This window comes from Prionailurus viverrinus, chromosome B2, assembly GCF_022837055.1.
Source record: "Prionailurus viverrinus isolate Anna chromosome B2, UM_Priviv_1.0, whole genome shotgun sequence".
Classification (NCBI taxonomy): Eukaryota; Metazoa; Chordata; class Mammalia; order Carnivora; family Felidae; genus Prionailurus; species Prionailurus viverrinus.
The window spans coordinates 96,334,032-96,350,176 of NC_062565.1; the positions used below are offsets into that span (position 1 = coordinate 96,334,032).

A 16,145-nucleotide genomic window follows, 5' to 3' on the forward strand; every position below is an offset into this window, starting at 1 on the left:
TTTTTGTCCTGCTTTCTCCTCCATCTATTCTCCATAGGCTAATGCCACTCATGGTCCTAAAGTGGCTGTCACATTGATCATGTGCAGGCATGACACTGGTCTGCAGGGAAGAAGAGCTATTTTTTTCTGTAAACCTTCTTTTCAGAGAAAGACCTTTTTTTTTTTCAATATATGAAATTTATTGTCAAATTGGTTTCCATACAACACCCAGTGCTCATCCCAAAAGGTGCCCTCCTCAATACCCATCACCCACCCTCCCCTCCCTCCCACCCCCCATCAACCCTCAGTTTGTTCTCAGTTTTTAAGAGTCTCTTATGCTTTGGCTCTCTCCCACTCTAACCTCTTTTTTTTTTTTCCTTCCCCTCCTCCATGGGTTTCTGTTAAGTTTCTCAGGATCCACATAAGAGTGAACACATATGGTATCTGTCTTTCTCTGTATGGCTTAGTTCACTTAGCATCACACTCTCCAGTTCCATCCATGTTGCTACAAAGGGCCATATTTCATTCTTCAGAGAAAGACCTTTGACTGGTTCTTTCAGCAGACTCCCTTACATCTCATTGACCAGACTTGCACCAGATAATTCAGGCAAAGTGCAATCTGTTTAGAGGGTCAGAGAGACATAAATCAATGGGGTAATATCAGCAACAGAGATATGTGTGGGTATATACCTAAAACAGTTACTGGTGAGGGGAATGGGACACCAGGATCAGACCAATCATATTTGACTACTGAGCCAGAAGTGGCTTTCTTTGAGGCACATGGAGGATGGATATCTGAACAAAATCAGGGTTATTAGCAAAGAAAAAGTACATGTGTGTGTGTTGGTGGGAGGTTGTCTGGGTGTTTGGATAAAGGAAATGGTTTGGGTAGGCAACCACCAGAGTTTTCCAGAACACTCTGCCTTCATTTGTTTCCATTTCTTTTAAATCTAATAAAATCCTGGGAATGATTCCCTTTCCTTGGCATTGTCTAGATCCCTCTCCTAACGGATTCAGTTCCTACTTTCTTTCCAATGTTCAGGAAATTTAAAAATTTCTTGCTTTCTTTTCTTAAAAGCATTGATAGCAGAGCACCAAGAAATCATAAAGTGAAATTGGGTTGCTTTTATGCCTAAACCTGTCTATAACTACTATTTACCTACAATCTAGCTCTAAATTGTTTCTGCATAGGGTTTACAAGAGTTCTGTTGGCCACATGGTGAAGTCATCAAGGTTTATTGCTGAATGTGTACGAGAGTACCAATTATCTACAATCTTGTGTAGGTTTTGAAGAATAATTCCTTATTTTGGCTAATTGGAAATGTAGAGACAGAGATGTGCCTTTGGGTTTCTTGAATTTCCAGAGTTCTTGATAGGTTATTGACATAACTATGTATTCATTCTTTCCAGAGCTTTGGAGGTAGTGGACGGAGGCCATGTGGCTCCAGAGTGCCAGAGAGTTGCATTGCACCATGGAGAATCCCAGTTCCTTCACGTCACCAGTGAGGTGCCTGGTCCTTTACCTATGGAACCTGGAATGTTTAAAAAGGTAATGCTTCATTTCCAATATTTGGCTCCCACCAACAAACACTTCCATGAGTTAAAACATGGTAAAATAGGGGTGCCTGGGTGGCTCAGTTGGTTAAGCATCCAACTCTTGATTTGGGTTCAGATCATGAACTCACAGTTCATGAGACAGCCCTGCATCGGGCTTTGTGCTGAGAGCATGGAGCCTACTTGGGAGTCTCTCTCTCTCTCTTTCTTTTTCTCTCTGCCCCTCCCCTGTTCTCTGTCTCTCAGAATAAATAAACATTTTAAAAAATGGTAAAATAGCCCCTGTCTGATTGAAAACCACATACTTAAAAGGAATATGAATTATAGAAAGGGCATTACATATCAAAGCACCATGATAATAAATAATGAGTCTCATTATTTATTAATGAGTGTGAATCTTTGCTCTGTGCTAGCTTCAGATGTCCTTCCTCATTGCCATAGGTGCCTTTCTCCTGCCTTTTTTCTTTTTACACAGATTGATTTTACTCAAAGGGATACAAAGAAGTAGAACATCAATATTTGGAATTCCCATAAAAAGCATTTATTCTACTTCCTACTGCAACAATATTAGAGTTGTTATCATTAAATCAGCAATCACTTCTTAATATCTAAATGTTTGCACAGAAAGTTCTGACTCAATTGTATTGCCTTAGAAAAAGAGCTTTCCCCAAAGTGGGAGACAGAGAAGCATATGCATGTTAAACACATTCATTCACTCATAAAATGATATTACTCACGCACCTGTCTGCAGTAGGAAAGTTCAATAATGTCTTTACTCATAGTGTGAGAGCTGGTTTAGCTGCCATGCTTTGAAGGTTGGAAAGTACACTTCTTGTTACAACCTACTACTATGAGATCAGTGAGGGTTGCCATATTGTGTCATGAAAGAAACCCTCCCCCCACCAAAAAGAAATTTGCTTTAGTAATGCTATGTCCTAAAAATTAATAATTAGTGCAAGATGAAAAGTTTTAGAGATTGGGTGTACAACAATATGAATATACATAACGCTACTGAACTGTGTACTTAAAATGATTAAGACAGTAAATGTTATCTTATGTGTATTTTACCACAGTTTGGAATAAAAAATTTAGGGGTGCCTGGGTGGCTCTGTTGGTTGAGTGTCCAACTCTTGGCTTCAGCTCAGGTCAGGATCTCACTGTTTGTGGGTTCAAGCCCTGTGTCGGCCTCCATGCTGATCATGTGGGCCTGCTTGGGATTCTCTCTCTCTGTCTCTCTTTCTCTGCTCCTCCCTTGTGTGCTCTCTATCTCCCTCTCAAAATAAATAAATAAACTTAAAAAATGTATTTAGAATGCAATTTTTTAATTACTTAGTAATGGAAAGCACTAAAAAAAAAGGGGGGGGGGGACATAAGATTGTTAGTTCTGAGGCGCCTGGGTGGCTCAGTCAGTTGAGCATCCGACTTCGGCTCAGGTCATGATCGCACAGTTCATGAGTTCGAGCCCTGCATCGGGCTCTGTGCTGACAGCTCAGAGCCTGGAGCCTGCTTCAGATTCTGTGTCTTCTCTTTCTCTGCCCCTCCCCTGCTCATGCTCTGTCTCTCTGTCTCTCAATAATAAATAAATGTTAAAACAAATTTTTTTAATAACTTAAAATAAAAGTAACTCTGTAGGTTTACTCAAGTCCAGGAAACAATTGGTGGCAGCATTCAGAGCTGGGGCACAAAACAAATCCTCCAAGAGGAATGGCCAAGGAGGGTATGTGGGGAGAGCCCTTCTCCCTTGGTTTGCAGCCCAACAGCAGTCCTGTCTGCTTCCCAGCACTGATATGCCATCTGGACATGGTTTCTCAAGCCTTGCTTGCTCTCCCAGGCTGCAGTCAAGGAGCTCTGGGTACTGGGCAGCCCTCACAGAGAGGCCCCAAGGCCAACCCAAGAGAGTTCAGTACTGCGAGGGCAGGCAGGGGGTAGGAGACCCATCGGCAGGGAGGCTTGCAGCCAGAAACAGGTGAACTGGGAACCCAGTGTAGGAGGGAGCCAGAACAGATAGAAGAAGGGCAAGAAGCTGGAGAAGGAAGCAAGCAGCAGCAGACTGTCATTCTGGCTATACTGTCTCCTAGCATCACTCCTGGGATGGAGTCAGCCAGGTACCACCTGTACTCTCTACTTGTAACCTCACCTTCCCCCTCAGAGATGGCCAAATACCCATAGTAGGAAGGACTGGCTCTGAGGTCTGCTTCTGGGTCTTTCTATTGTCTCTGTCTCTCTGCCCCTTTCCTTTCTTCTCCCCATGCACCATCCCTTTTTTCTTATTCTTTGCTCTTTCTGAGCTCTGGCTGTCTTGATCTTTCTCATCTGCGTATTCTACCAGCCCTGGAGAAAGAGAAAAGCAGTGGAGCAGACTTTATTTTTCCTGCTAATGTGTTCTCAACTTTGTCTCTTGAGATCCTGGCTGAGAGGAGTAAGTGGACCATTCTCAAAAGGGCAAGACATCTCCCCACAGTGGCCTGGCCAGTATCATTGGGAAACAGAAGTTAACTCAACTTAGATTCTGGGTGGTTTATACCTACTGTGAGTGCCTGTGTGCTAGGGCACTTCCCATGCTTTCCAAAGTACCCTTCTCTTAGTCTGCTCTGCAGTGAGCCTTGTCACTTCCTTCGAGGATCAGCAGATTTACTAGGCTGGTGCATCAGGGCCACCTTTGGCATCTTTCCCAAGCAGAAAGCCATAAATTCTTCTTAAGATTCCTGGGTTGATCCAACCCTCTTGGTTATATCTATTTATTCAGATGAGTGTTTACATTTTTATTTGCATTAAAGTTAAGCGATTTTCCTTTCCCCACTCAACCAGAATTTATTCATTCTCTATATTTGTTCTGTACAATTTGTTATTGTATTTCTTTATTTAAAATGCTATTAAAATTCCTAAGACATTCCTTAAAGCTGATAATGCTATATTGAATCCTTCAATTAAAATAAGAAGACATTTACTGTACCTGCTTATGTAAACAGAAATACGGATTTATAATTACAAGGATGGTATTGTCTCTCAAATGCATATATACATTAAGTAGGGGGAAAAGCGCAACAAAAATCAAGATAGAATATTACTAGAATTTAAATCTAAGATGAGAAAAATCACCAGGGATTTTATATTTATTTGTACAAAACTATCTTTCCTTTAAATGGCTGCATAAAATCTTTAGTCCATTTTAAAGCAGAAGATATGTCTATGTAAAATGTTTATATTTCTAGCAGACCATTTTTTCATATTAGAGAAAACCATAAGGAAGTGGCATCACTAAATGAAAACATATATATATATATATATATATATATATATATATATATGACAATCGTGTTGAATAATTCATTCTTTGCATGTAAGGATATTAACAGTATAGATTATTGTGTTCTGTTATATTAATGTACTTATATTTATTATGTTATATTTTCTGCTTACTTCATTTTGTAAGTCAAAATGTCTTAATTCCACTACATGGAGGTATTTCTAGGACATGAAGGAACACCCTTTATTAATGAAAACATTTCTTAAAAAAAGAATAGAACAAGAAGACTGAGCAATGTATTGTTTAATTAAAATCAGCCTCATCAGGGGCACCTGGGTGGCTCAGTCGGTTGAGTATCCGAATCTTGATTTCAGCTCAGGCCATGATCTCACGGCTCATAGGATCAAGGCCCACGAAGGGCTCTGTACTGACAGTACACAGAGCCTGCTTCTGATTCTCTCTCTCTCCCTCTCTCTGCCCCCCACCCCCGGCTCATGCTTACTTTCTCTCTCTCAAAATAAATAAATAAACTTTAAAAAAATTTTAAATCAGCATCTTCAAAGAAGGCAATTACCTTAATGAGAATTTCTATGATTTCTAGTATAAAAATTATTTATCTTCAATTATAGTCACTTATTTTGATCTAGAAGATTGTATGTGACTATAGTGATTATGAGTAAAATTTTAATCATTCTAGAACCTAGTTCAAACAAGCAAAATGGAATAAACAGGTATAGCAATTATTTGATTAATTCAAGCAAAAAACTCTTTTGCTTTAACCATTTGGATTCTTTCATTCTTGATGACCTGGATAAAGCTGCTGTGCATACCATACTGTCCGTAAGTATGTGTACACGTATATTTTTTAAAAGAAAAAATAAGCCCCTGCCCCCTTCCAAAATAAAAGGTAACTATGATCTATAGAGGAGAAAAAATGTTGCCACATCAGTGTTGTGCCTTCAGAAGTCACATGTACAGATTTTGCTTCTTGTCAGTGTTTCTCTGCCCCACCATTCAGGAAATATCTGTGACTCTCTAATCTCACTCTTGAGATTGGGATGCTCTCAAGTCATTAAAACAGGTGTCTGCTCTAGTCTCGACTATCTCAGAAATGGTTCTACCATAATCACTTTTGACAGCTTTTTTATTGCCTAATTCATCTTCTAATTAAAGGTGGAACAGGAGCGCCTGGGTGGCTCAGTCGGTTGAGCATCCGACTGCGGCTCAGGTCATGATCTCTCAGTCTGTGAGTTCGAGCCCCGTGTTGGGCTCTGTGCTGACAGCTCAGAGCCTGGAGCCTGCTTCAGATTCTGTCTCCCTCTCTCTCTTTCCCTCCCCCGCTCATGCTCTGTCTCTCTCTCTCTCTCTCTCTCTCTCTCTCTCTGTCAAAAATAAATAAACATTAAAAAAATTAAAAAAAAAAATAAAGGTGGAACATTTTCCAGTTTCCAGCCTGGTTATTCTAGTTTAGTCAAGAAGTATAGCAGTCCAGTTCAACAAGCATTTATGGAGGTAGCAAAGAAGAAAAAACATTTTGTAACACTTTCATTTTCCATGGTGGTTGCGCACTTAGAGAGGTGATGCCCCATTTCTCTGCCCACCCCATTATTTCTCCTTTCTCTCTCTCTCCAGCTGCTCCACATGGGTCCACTAATTTTTCTCTGAATGCTCAATCCTAGCCTTACCTCATTTCTTAGACTAGACCAGGTTCAAAATATGAAGTACTTAAGAGGCTTCAGACTTATTCACTCCACCCCCACTATGCTCCATCCCAGGGAACATCATATTGTATCTTGTCCACTGTTGGGTTGGCCTAGGACACATTACATGAACATTGATCACTGGGCTCCCTCATTTTGTCTCAAGATGCCCAGGCTGCTAATCTCACCAAGGACAGTTCTAAAATCATTGTACAAAAAGTAGGACTTTCCAAATCCTGAAGTCTAACCTCCAACCCTCACCCTGAGACTGAGGTATTTACTAAGGTTAGACCTTCCCAATAGTGACTTTCTTTTTTTTTTTTTTTTTTAATTTTTTTTCAACGTTTTTTATTTATTTTTTGGGACAGAGAGAGACAGAGCATGAACGGGGGAGGGGCAGAGAGAGAGGGAGACACAGAATCGGAAGCAGGCTCCAGGCTCTGAGCCATCAGCCCAGAGCCTGATGCGGGGCTCGAACTCACGGACTGCGAGATCGTGACCTGGCTGAAGTCGGATGCTTAACCGACTGCGCCACCCAGGAGCCCCAATAGTGACTTTCTTAATAGACTTGTGAGTATCATTCATCCATTCCAATGCTACATTTCACCTTCCGATTGGCACTGCACCTCCAATCGCCTGTGCCATCTGGTGTTGTGATTAGAGACTGCTGAGCCCTTGGATCTTCCTTGTCCCAAATGTCTGCTTTCATCACCAGCCAGATCTCACCACTATTCCACCCCACCTCACCCAGGACCTGCCCTATCCACACAGGTAGGTCTACTACCCAACTTCAATCTCTCACCTTTCTCAGACCATCTGTATGGCAGGAGTCCCTCTGTGTTCTATCAGTACTGATCTAAAAGTCTAGATACACTGTTAGAAAAAAAAAATAAAGATAGAGAACAATGTGTGTAGCATGTTACATTTTGTGCAAAAGGTAGAGGATTGGAATAAGTGTATTCGCTTGTAGATGCATTAGGAAACTATGGAAGGGTACATGGAAAACCAATAATTACCTGTGATGGGGTAGAGGACAATGAGCAGATAGGAGACACGGGCAGGAGAGAGACTTTTTGCTGTATATTTTTTTTTATATTTTGAATTTGAATGTGAAGATACTGCATATTCAGGAAACTTTCGAAGATGGAGGAATGAATAAATATGATTTAAGTTACAGTGTAATTAAAGTTCAGTTGAAATGGTTGAGGTATGCATGTGTACTTTTTTATGATTCTTCTATTTGCTGTAATCTGTACCTGACGTTATCTGAGGGGGCCGCTACTATTCCCAAGCGCGCATAGCGAGCCACTCTACTGCCTTTGCAAACATTCCTCCCCACGCCTGCAAAGTCTGTCCATGTTTTGTCTACTCATCCTTTAAGATCCTGCTCAAACAGCTCTTCCTTTGTGATGTCTGCCCCAGAAAAGTTGCTTATTTTCCTCTTTGTGCTGCCATTTACCTTGGACGTACTCCAAACTCAGCACTTACCATATTGATTTACAAGTCTCCTTCCTTACTGAACTAGGAGGCCCCAGGGTCAGACTGCATTCATGTGGCTGGAACATTAGCTATACATTTTGCATGAATGAAATGCTGTATACTCACAGTAAAAAAAAAAAAAGAGAGAGAGAGAGAAAGAAAAATAAATAGAAAACAACGTTGTTGCAGATGTGCAGTGTTTCAGCTCTAGTACAAATTTCATTTTTATTTGGGCTTTTAAAAGTAGAGCAGGAAAGCTCACCAAATATATGTATGCATATATACATAAATAAGCCATGTGTGGGCAGCAGAAAGAGAATGTGGCTGTTTCGAGAGCACGCCTCCACCTTCTCTACATTTGTGCTGTGGAATTACAGAGATCAAGGTAGAGCTTGGTGGCATAGGGAGCACTTCTTTGTCTCTGAAAAAGCCTGGAATTATTGGGTGCAGCCAGAGCTGCCTTTGCTATATAGGTTTCACAGCTGGGGCATTCTCTAGCTTGGAGGATGTTGTTTTAATCCTAAGTACAGCATTATAAACAACAGGATATGATATACTCGTTTTCCCACCAAAGCTAAATATCTGGATCTATAAGAAAAAGATTGATTTCCTATGTACAGCCAGCCTTGGAAAAATCCAGTCTATCTGTATTAATCTGTGGTACCACGCATTTGAATGTACTGTGGTCACTAGGATGTAGCAGGAAATGTGAGTGGCTTGTTTTTCTTTCCACTCTAAGTATATGTGTTGTCTTCCTTTGAGGTAATGACTATGGGTGCTGTTATTTACATATGTATAAATAAACATATAAATATATATTAGCCGGTCCATTTCCTGTATTAATCCAAATTAAAAGGTTTTGACTGTGGCAGGGTTTTCAGGGTTTTTTTTTTTTTCCTCAACGTTTTTTTTTTATTTTTTTTTATTTTTGGGACAGAGAGAGACAGAGCATGAACGGGGGAGGGACAGAGAGAGAGGGAGACACAGTATCGGAAACAGGCTCCAGGCTCTGAGCCATCAGCCCAGAGCCCGACGCGGGGCTCGAACTCACGGACCGCGAGATCGTGACCTGGCTGAAGTCGGACGCTTAACCGACTGCGCCACCCAGGCGCCCCTCAGGGATTTTTTTTTAAGCGTGATAATGCATTTATTATTTTTCTTCTACATATTATATTTGCTTGTCGCAAAAATTTCCAACTCTGAAACATACAAAATAAAGACTTAAATTCTTGCATCACCTTTGAAGATAACTAGTTTGGTGTGTATCTTTTCATAATTTTTTCTTATGCATTTATATAAACAGAGTTAGTCCATTTGTACTCTTCCTACCAAAAGGGATCATATGCTGCATACGGTTCTCTGACTTTTTTTTTTTATAAATCTTTATGATCATCTTCCCAAGTCACTATCTATAAATATGCCTCTTCTGAATCGCTACAGAGTATTTCATATATATAATAGAATGAATGGGTATACTGTTCCATAGTTTACCAATCTCTATTTATGGACATTTAAGTTATTTACACTTTTTTTTAAAGTACACTCTACCCCCAATGTGGGGCTCAAACTCATGACCCTGAGATCAAGAGTTGCATGCTAGGGGTGCCTGGGTGGCTCAGTCGGTTAAGTGTCTGACTTTGGCTCAGGTCATGATCTCACGGTTCAGTTCGTGAGTTCAAGCTCCCTGTTAGGCTCTCTGTTGTCAGCACAGAGCCTGCTCCAAATCCTGGTTCCTCTCTCTCTCTGTCCCTCCCCCGCTCGTGCTCACTCTCTCTCTCTCTCTCTCTCTCTCTCTCTCTCTCTCTCTCTGTCAAAAATCAGTAAACATTAAAAGAAAAAAAGAGTTGCATGCTTTACCAACCAAGCCAGCCAGGTACCCCTATATCCACTTTTTTTCTTCAATCAACAATGCTGTCTCTATGGGGGGGGTGGGGGTTGACAGTATTTCTGTGGGACAAATTCCCTAGAAACAGAATTACTGATTTGAAAACACACTTATTTTTAAATGTTATAGATACTGTAACATATAACTATGACTTGATAAAAGATTTTATCAACCCAAGCTCCCAACCAAAGTGAATGAATGTGCCTATTTTTCTACCACCCTGTAAATGTTATATATAGTCAATCTTTTTCTCTTGCCAGTCTGTTGTTATCGTTGTTTAGATTTGCAGTTCTTAAGTTACATTACGTCAAGTTAAGTTAAGCTCTTGTTTGTTGTTGTTTTTTGGCCACTTATATTCTTTCAGTGAATTGTCTTTTCATGTTCTTTGCTCATTTTTGTATTGGATTGTTTATCTTGCTGAGATATCGTGATAAATTAATTATCATTGGTATCATAATTGATAAAAACCGTGTTCTTGTATGAGACATTTTAATCTTTTTGTGTGCTTCTTCTTCTGTTTAAATAACTTTGTTCTGTTATCCAACTAGGGTTTAAGTTTGTTATTTTTGTGGGGATGTAAATGGCGGGGGTTTTGCGTGGGAGGAGCTATTAAGTAGTGAAAACCCTGAATGCTTCTCTGCCCTTACTGGAGAGGGGATATCAAGAGGGGGACTCCTGAATTGTTTTCTGGTCCTGCATGCAATGGAATTAAATGAAGGTCTCAGAAGAGTAATTGAAATGCTCTTTCCTCTCATTCATTCCTGTTCTGCTCCTGCATATCTTTCAGTCCCTTTCTTCAAATAAGTTTCTTGCACTTGCTATTAAAAATATTTACAACAATCTTAGACTCAAAGCATCAAACAGTTAAACTGAAAACATTTAAATTAAAGTCCTTTGGGATTCTGTTTTCAACTCTAGTCAAGACAGATCCATTTCCTTCCAGAATCCTGGGTGGTGATCATCCTGACCAACATGCCTGGCTTGCTATAAGGAATCACTAATGATTGGAAAGCCTGGGGCATATACAAAGCTCTCTATAAGTAATAATTACTGTTATTGTTCTCTGACATCCTTAAATTTCAAACTGAATTCCTACAGCTAATGCAGTACAAGGGGAAATTAAAGCTCTTGTGACATCATACCCATAATAAAGAGGAGTCGCTGGCCAGTGATGCTCATTTGTTTTCGTGAGGACTTTGAGAGAGGATCATATCATCATTTTGGACGGAGAGGTGAAAAATCGGGGGTTTGTCACTTTGGAATTGATGAAGAGTTTTTCATATCATAGTAGGTCAGAAATCCCTCACTGGGGATCCCTTCTTTTGTTGAGAACAAAGGCCTCTGGTTGCACTCTGACAGCATTTGGGCCGTAAGTTCTAGAGGTAGTTCTGGACTCCACTTCTCCACTCCACTTCTTATTCTCTCTTGAGAAAAATCTGAAGACTGGTCCCATCCAGAACCTCGATGGGGGCTCGAACCTGCTGTGGTTGTGGCTGTGGCAGGTGCAATGGGTGTGCTAATAATCGCAGCAGGAGCATTGAGTATCGGAATAGGTATCCTGACTCCCGGAATAGATGTGAAAATACCACAAACAGGGACTATGACCGGGATCTTGAGGTAAGTCCTTGCTGAGGGAATCCCTCTGGGTCACTGACTTGTCCAATGTGTCTTTTATAATGTTTGAGAATGAGGTTTGTGATTGTGAATCAGTATCTATTACTATCATGCAGGGCTAATGCCATTCTAGTTTCATATATTTGCAGGTGTCCTGGGTGCTATTTATTAACATATTCACTTAAATACCTTTTATTTTTTTCTGGGTGTTAAATGGTGATCTTGCAATTGGTTAGAGCTTAACCAGCAAAGTAAATGCCTGTGAAGGTAGCTCCTGCTGGGGACTGTTCTCTGAGACTTAGTTGTCTCTTCTCTAGGCTTTTCAGAACTTCAATGATGGGAAAGAACCAAGCTACTTTATTCTCTCTCAAAAGCTGCTTTGCTTTGGGCTGGGCTTATTTGCAGTATGCCATGTTCTTATTTGAATCAGATATTAATAAATCACATAAAGGTGCTTTAAGAAGTAGAATGATTAGCTTAAGATTCCAAATCACCAGCTCAGAATTGCCTTTTGTGTACCTGCTTTGGCAGATGATGTTGCCATAAGATTGAGAGGTGAATCAAGGCCAACCCTGATGGTTACTTGTTACCCCCAGTCCCTGTTTGTAAAAGTCAGTGTGCTGTTTTAGTATTAAATCTGTTGTGTTACTTTGTAAAATGTGGGGTGGCCGTCCCTACCAACCTGTGCTCACCTTTGATGCTTATTTATCCCTCTCTTGTTCACCTATGATATATATTTGTTTTGTTTTCACATGATGGCTTTGAAGCTTTTGGAATGGAATGTGCAGAATGTATATGTCAGACGAGTTTTATAATGTGCTCTAAGCAAAGCATGCCCCGCACACTTCTAATCTATTGTTTTTCTCCAGGGTACTGATTACACTAAAACCCATAATTTAATGAAATAGGTATTAGATTTAAATATATATGTGTGTGTGTTTGTGTGATATATATATATATATATATATATATATATATATATGAGAGAGAGAGAGGGAGAGAGAGAGACAGGTACATAGATATGTTTGTGTGTTACACACATATACTTTTGAAGAATATTTAAATGCTGAAGTGACAGTCCAAAGTAGAGTAAAACAGGGGCACCTGGGTGGCTCATTTGGTTAACTGTCTGACTTCAACTCAGGTCATGATCTCGTAGTTCGTGAGTTCGAGCCCCATGTCGGGCTCTGTGCTGACAGCTCAGAGCCTGGAGCCTGCTTCGTATTCTGTGTCTCCCTCTCTCTCTGCCCCTCTCCTGCTCACACACACACACACACACACACACACACACTCTCTCTCTCTCTCTCTCAAAAATAAATAAAAATTTAAAAAATAATAAAAAGAAAGTAGAGTAAAACATTTGAAGTTGGCAGTTTGCTGACCACATCACTCAGATGGACCCTCATAGCTGTTTCTTATTTCAAGACTAGAGGGAAGGGACTAGTATATTAATTATTCTGTGTTTATTCCCATGTCTATTGATTTTACTGTTATTTCTTCTTTGAAAAGCTTTGGTTTCTCTCTGCTATTGCACCTGATGACTTTCTCTTTTTGAAGCTTTAGTCAAAAACCACGTATAGAAAGGTCAAAAATTCACTGTGCATAGATTTATGTCCTTTGCTAATTACTAATCAGTAATGGTCAGCTACCAGAGAATATTTTTAATGACTTCTAACCAGCATCATGGAAGAACATAGGGAAAAACAAAGAGTTGTGAGTGGAGGACAAACAGATAATGCTACCTTATATGCTTAGAGTACTTAGGTACCATGTGATTCTGAGAGATCTCTGTGATTATGACAAATGTGGCAAAAAAAAAAAAAAAAGGAATCTCTCCAAGGCAACTGGCATCATCATGTTGTATCATCGAACCTAATTGCCTGCTGACTTAGGATGAAGGTCTTAGAAACCTGAACATACAATTCACCATGATGGTCCAAATAAGAACCCTAAATAATGAGGACATTTTCACCATTTGATTTTGTTTTATTAGAATCTTAAAATGAAGAATGGCTAACTTAGAGAATGAGGGAAGTAGGGGCTGTTTTTGGCATTGATGCTAAAACTCATTTAAAGCATCCCCCTGTTCGTGGTGGTATCATTCAAACCAGCACAGGGAACTTTGCCCTGTGAGTTCTCTCATAACCTTTGCCTAAAATGACTAGACAGAATATCAGAATACTTCTAGGAAGTATTAACTTCTTTTTTTTTTTTTTTTAATTTTTTTTCAACGTTTTTTTATTTATTTTTGGGACAGAGACAGAGCATGAGCGGGGGAGGGGCAGAGAGAGAGGGAGACACAGAATTGGAAACAGGCTCCAGGCTCCGAGCCATCAGCCCAGAGCCTGACGCGGGGCTCGAACTCACGGACTGCGAGATCGTGACCTGGCTGAAGTCGGACGCTCAACCGACTGCGCCACCCAGGCGCCCCGGAAGTATTAACTTCTATGAGTTTAGCAACTAAGTGAAGTTCCACCAAAAGATACATGTTAATTCAAAATATTGAATTTTTTCCTGGTATTTTATAAAATGATAAATGTTATATGTTATAACAATGATAAATGCCTTTAAAAAAAACCCCTCTTTGATTTTCTGTTTTATTTTTTTATTTTATTTTATTTTTTTTAATTTTTTTTTTCCAACGTTTATTTATTTTTGGGACAGAGAGAGACAGAGCATGAACGGGGGAGGGGCAGAGAGAGAGGGAGACACAGAATCGGAAACAGGCTCCAGGCTCCGAGCCATCAGCCCAGAGCCTGACGCGGGGCTCGAACTCACAGACCGCGAGATCGTGACCTGGCTGAAGTCGGACGCTTAACCGACTGCGCCACCCAGGCACCCCATTTTATTTTTTTTTAATGTTTATTTTTGAGAGAAAAAGAGAGAGACAGACAGTGTGAGCGGGGGAGGGGCAGAGAGAGAAGGAGACACACACTCCAAAGCAAGCTCCGGGCTCTGAGCTGTCAGTACAGAGCCCAATGCAGGACTTGAACTCACAGACTGTGAGATCATGACCTGAGCCAAACTTGGACACTTAACCAACTGAGCTACCCAGGTGCCCCTGGTTTTTTATTTTAAAACTGTAATAGTCTGAACTGGCTATGGTAATTTATTAAGTATCTGTGAATGTAAAAAATTATGCCTGATCAACATCCATCCATCTCTAAAACTGATTAAATAGTATCTTATTTGTGAAGTTTCCCTGAATTCTCAGCTGATATTGTCTGACATCTCTCATGTCCTCATCGAATTTTGTAATATCCCAAGTAATTTTCAGAAACATATCTCTTCTTCACTAGCCCTCCTGGGCAGGGCATTCCCCTCTCATTTACACCTAATGCGGTGTCTGGCATATAAAAGACACTCAATACACGGAAATGCAATGACCAGGAAAGTGAATTAGACAGCCCTGAATGTAACCAAAAGACCAGAGCTCTGACTCCAGCCCTTCTTTAGGCCAGCTGCATTAGCTTCGGTAGGTTGTTATGCTTCCTGGGCACCAGCTTTTATATTTGTAAATTAGGTGATGGGTGCTGGATTAGATAGTGCTCTGCACAACCCTAGGGATCCTCTGAGGTGCCTCAGGGGGTGCAACAGGGAGAAAGGATGGATGGAGAGGTAGATGGGAGATGAACTCAGGCTTGCAAGATTCATGCCATGTCCTCACTCAGGGAAGTTCCCTTATATCTGTTTTCTATATATGGCTGAATCTCTGTACAATTTCTTTTGAATAAAATGTTTTACCCCTGGAAAAATCATAACAATTTGACTAGATTACATATCATGTTCTTCCGCCTCTAGTATCTGTCATTTTATGTAACAATTTTATTAACTCATCTCATCATACTGCCTTTTATTTATTTTTTAAGTTTATTTATTTTGAGAGAGAAAGAGAGAGAGCATGCTCCCATGAGGGAGGGACAGAGAGAGAGGGAGAAAAAGAATCCCAAGCAGGTTCCATGCTGTCAGCACAGAGCCCAGTGCAAAACTCTATGTGGGGCTCCATGTGGAGCTCAAACCAATGAACCGTGAGATCATGACCTGAGCAGAAACCAAGAGTCAAAAGCTTAACTGACTGAGCCACCCAAGTACCCCTCATATTGCCTTTTAAAACAACTTTATATCACATTGATCTCATTAACTCCTTATTTATATGCCCCCCATACAGATCTTTTCTGCTCTGTATTTTACCTAGCCCAACTTGTCTGTTATATCTTGTAGTTACTTTTTAAAACAGAATAAGCTGCTTGTCGATACTGTTGTTTTCTGTAGTTTATAGAATCACTCTTTTTTTAAGTTTTTTTTTTTTTTATTTAAGTAATCTCTGTGCCCAACATGGGGCTCAAACTCATGACCCCAAATTCAAGAGTCATATGCTCTTCCAACTGAGCCAGCTAGGTCCCTTGTACTTAAAATTTTTTTTAATGATATTTGAGATAGCAAATATTTTCAAGTTTGTGAGTAAATATTCACTGAATGTTACCCCAAGTACTAAATGGAACAGCTATTTTCACAGCATAAATAGTAATGAAAGAATTAGTAGGTAGATTACAGGAGGAAACAAGCACTAGAAGGTCAAAGTATACAAAATCAAGAAAGAGATTCAATACCCATGTACTCAGCATTCATTCAGAGCTCACTAAATTCCCTAGTACTTCTGCAATTTTAATGTTAACATTCTGCCAGT

General features: G+C 40.1%; 1 protein-coding gene across 1 annotated transcript in view; it reads left to right on the forward strand.

The window, feature by feature from the left end:
• CRYBG1 (crystallin beta-gamma domain containing 1) overlaps positions 1-16,145 on the forward strand; it is a 186,230-nt gene that overhangs the window by 69,591 nt on the left and 100,494 nt on the right. The window contains exon 2 of the mRNA XM_047857833.1: positions 1,390-1,528. Within this exon, the coding sequence (XP_047713789.1) occupies positions 1,390-1,528 (139 nt within the window). The remainder of the gene's footprint in view (positions 1-1,389; positions 1,529-16,145) is intronic.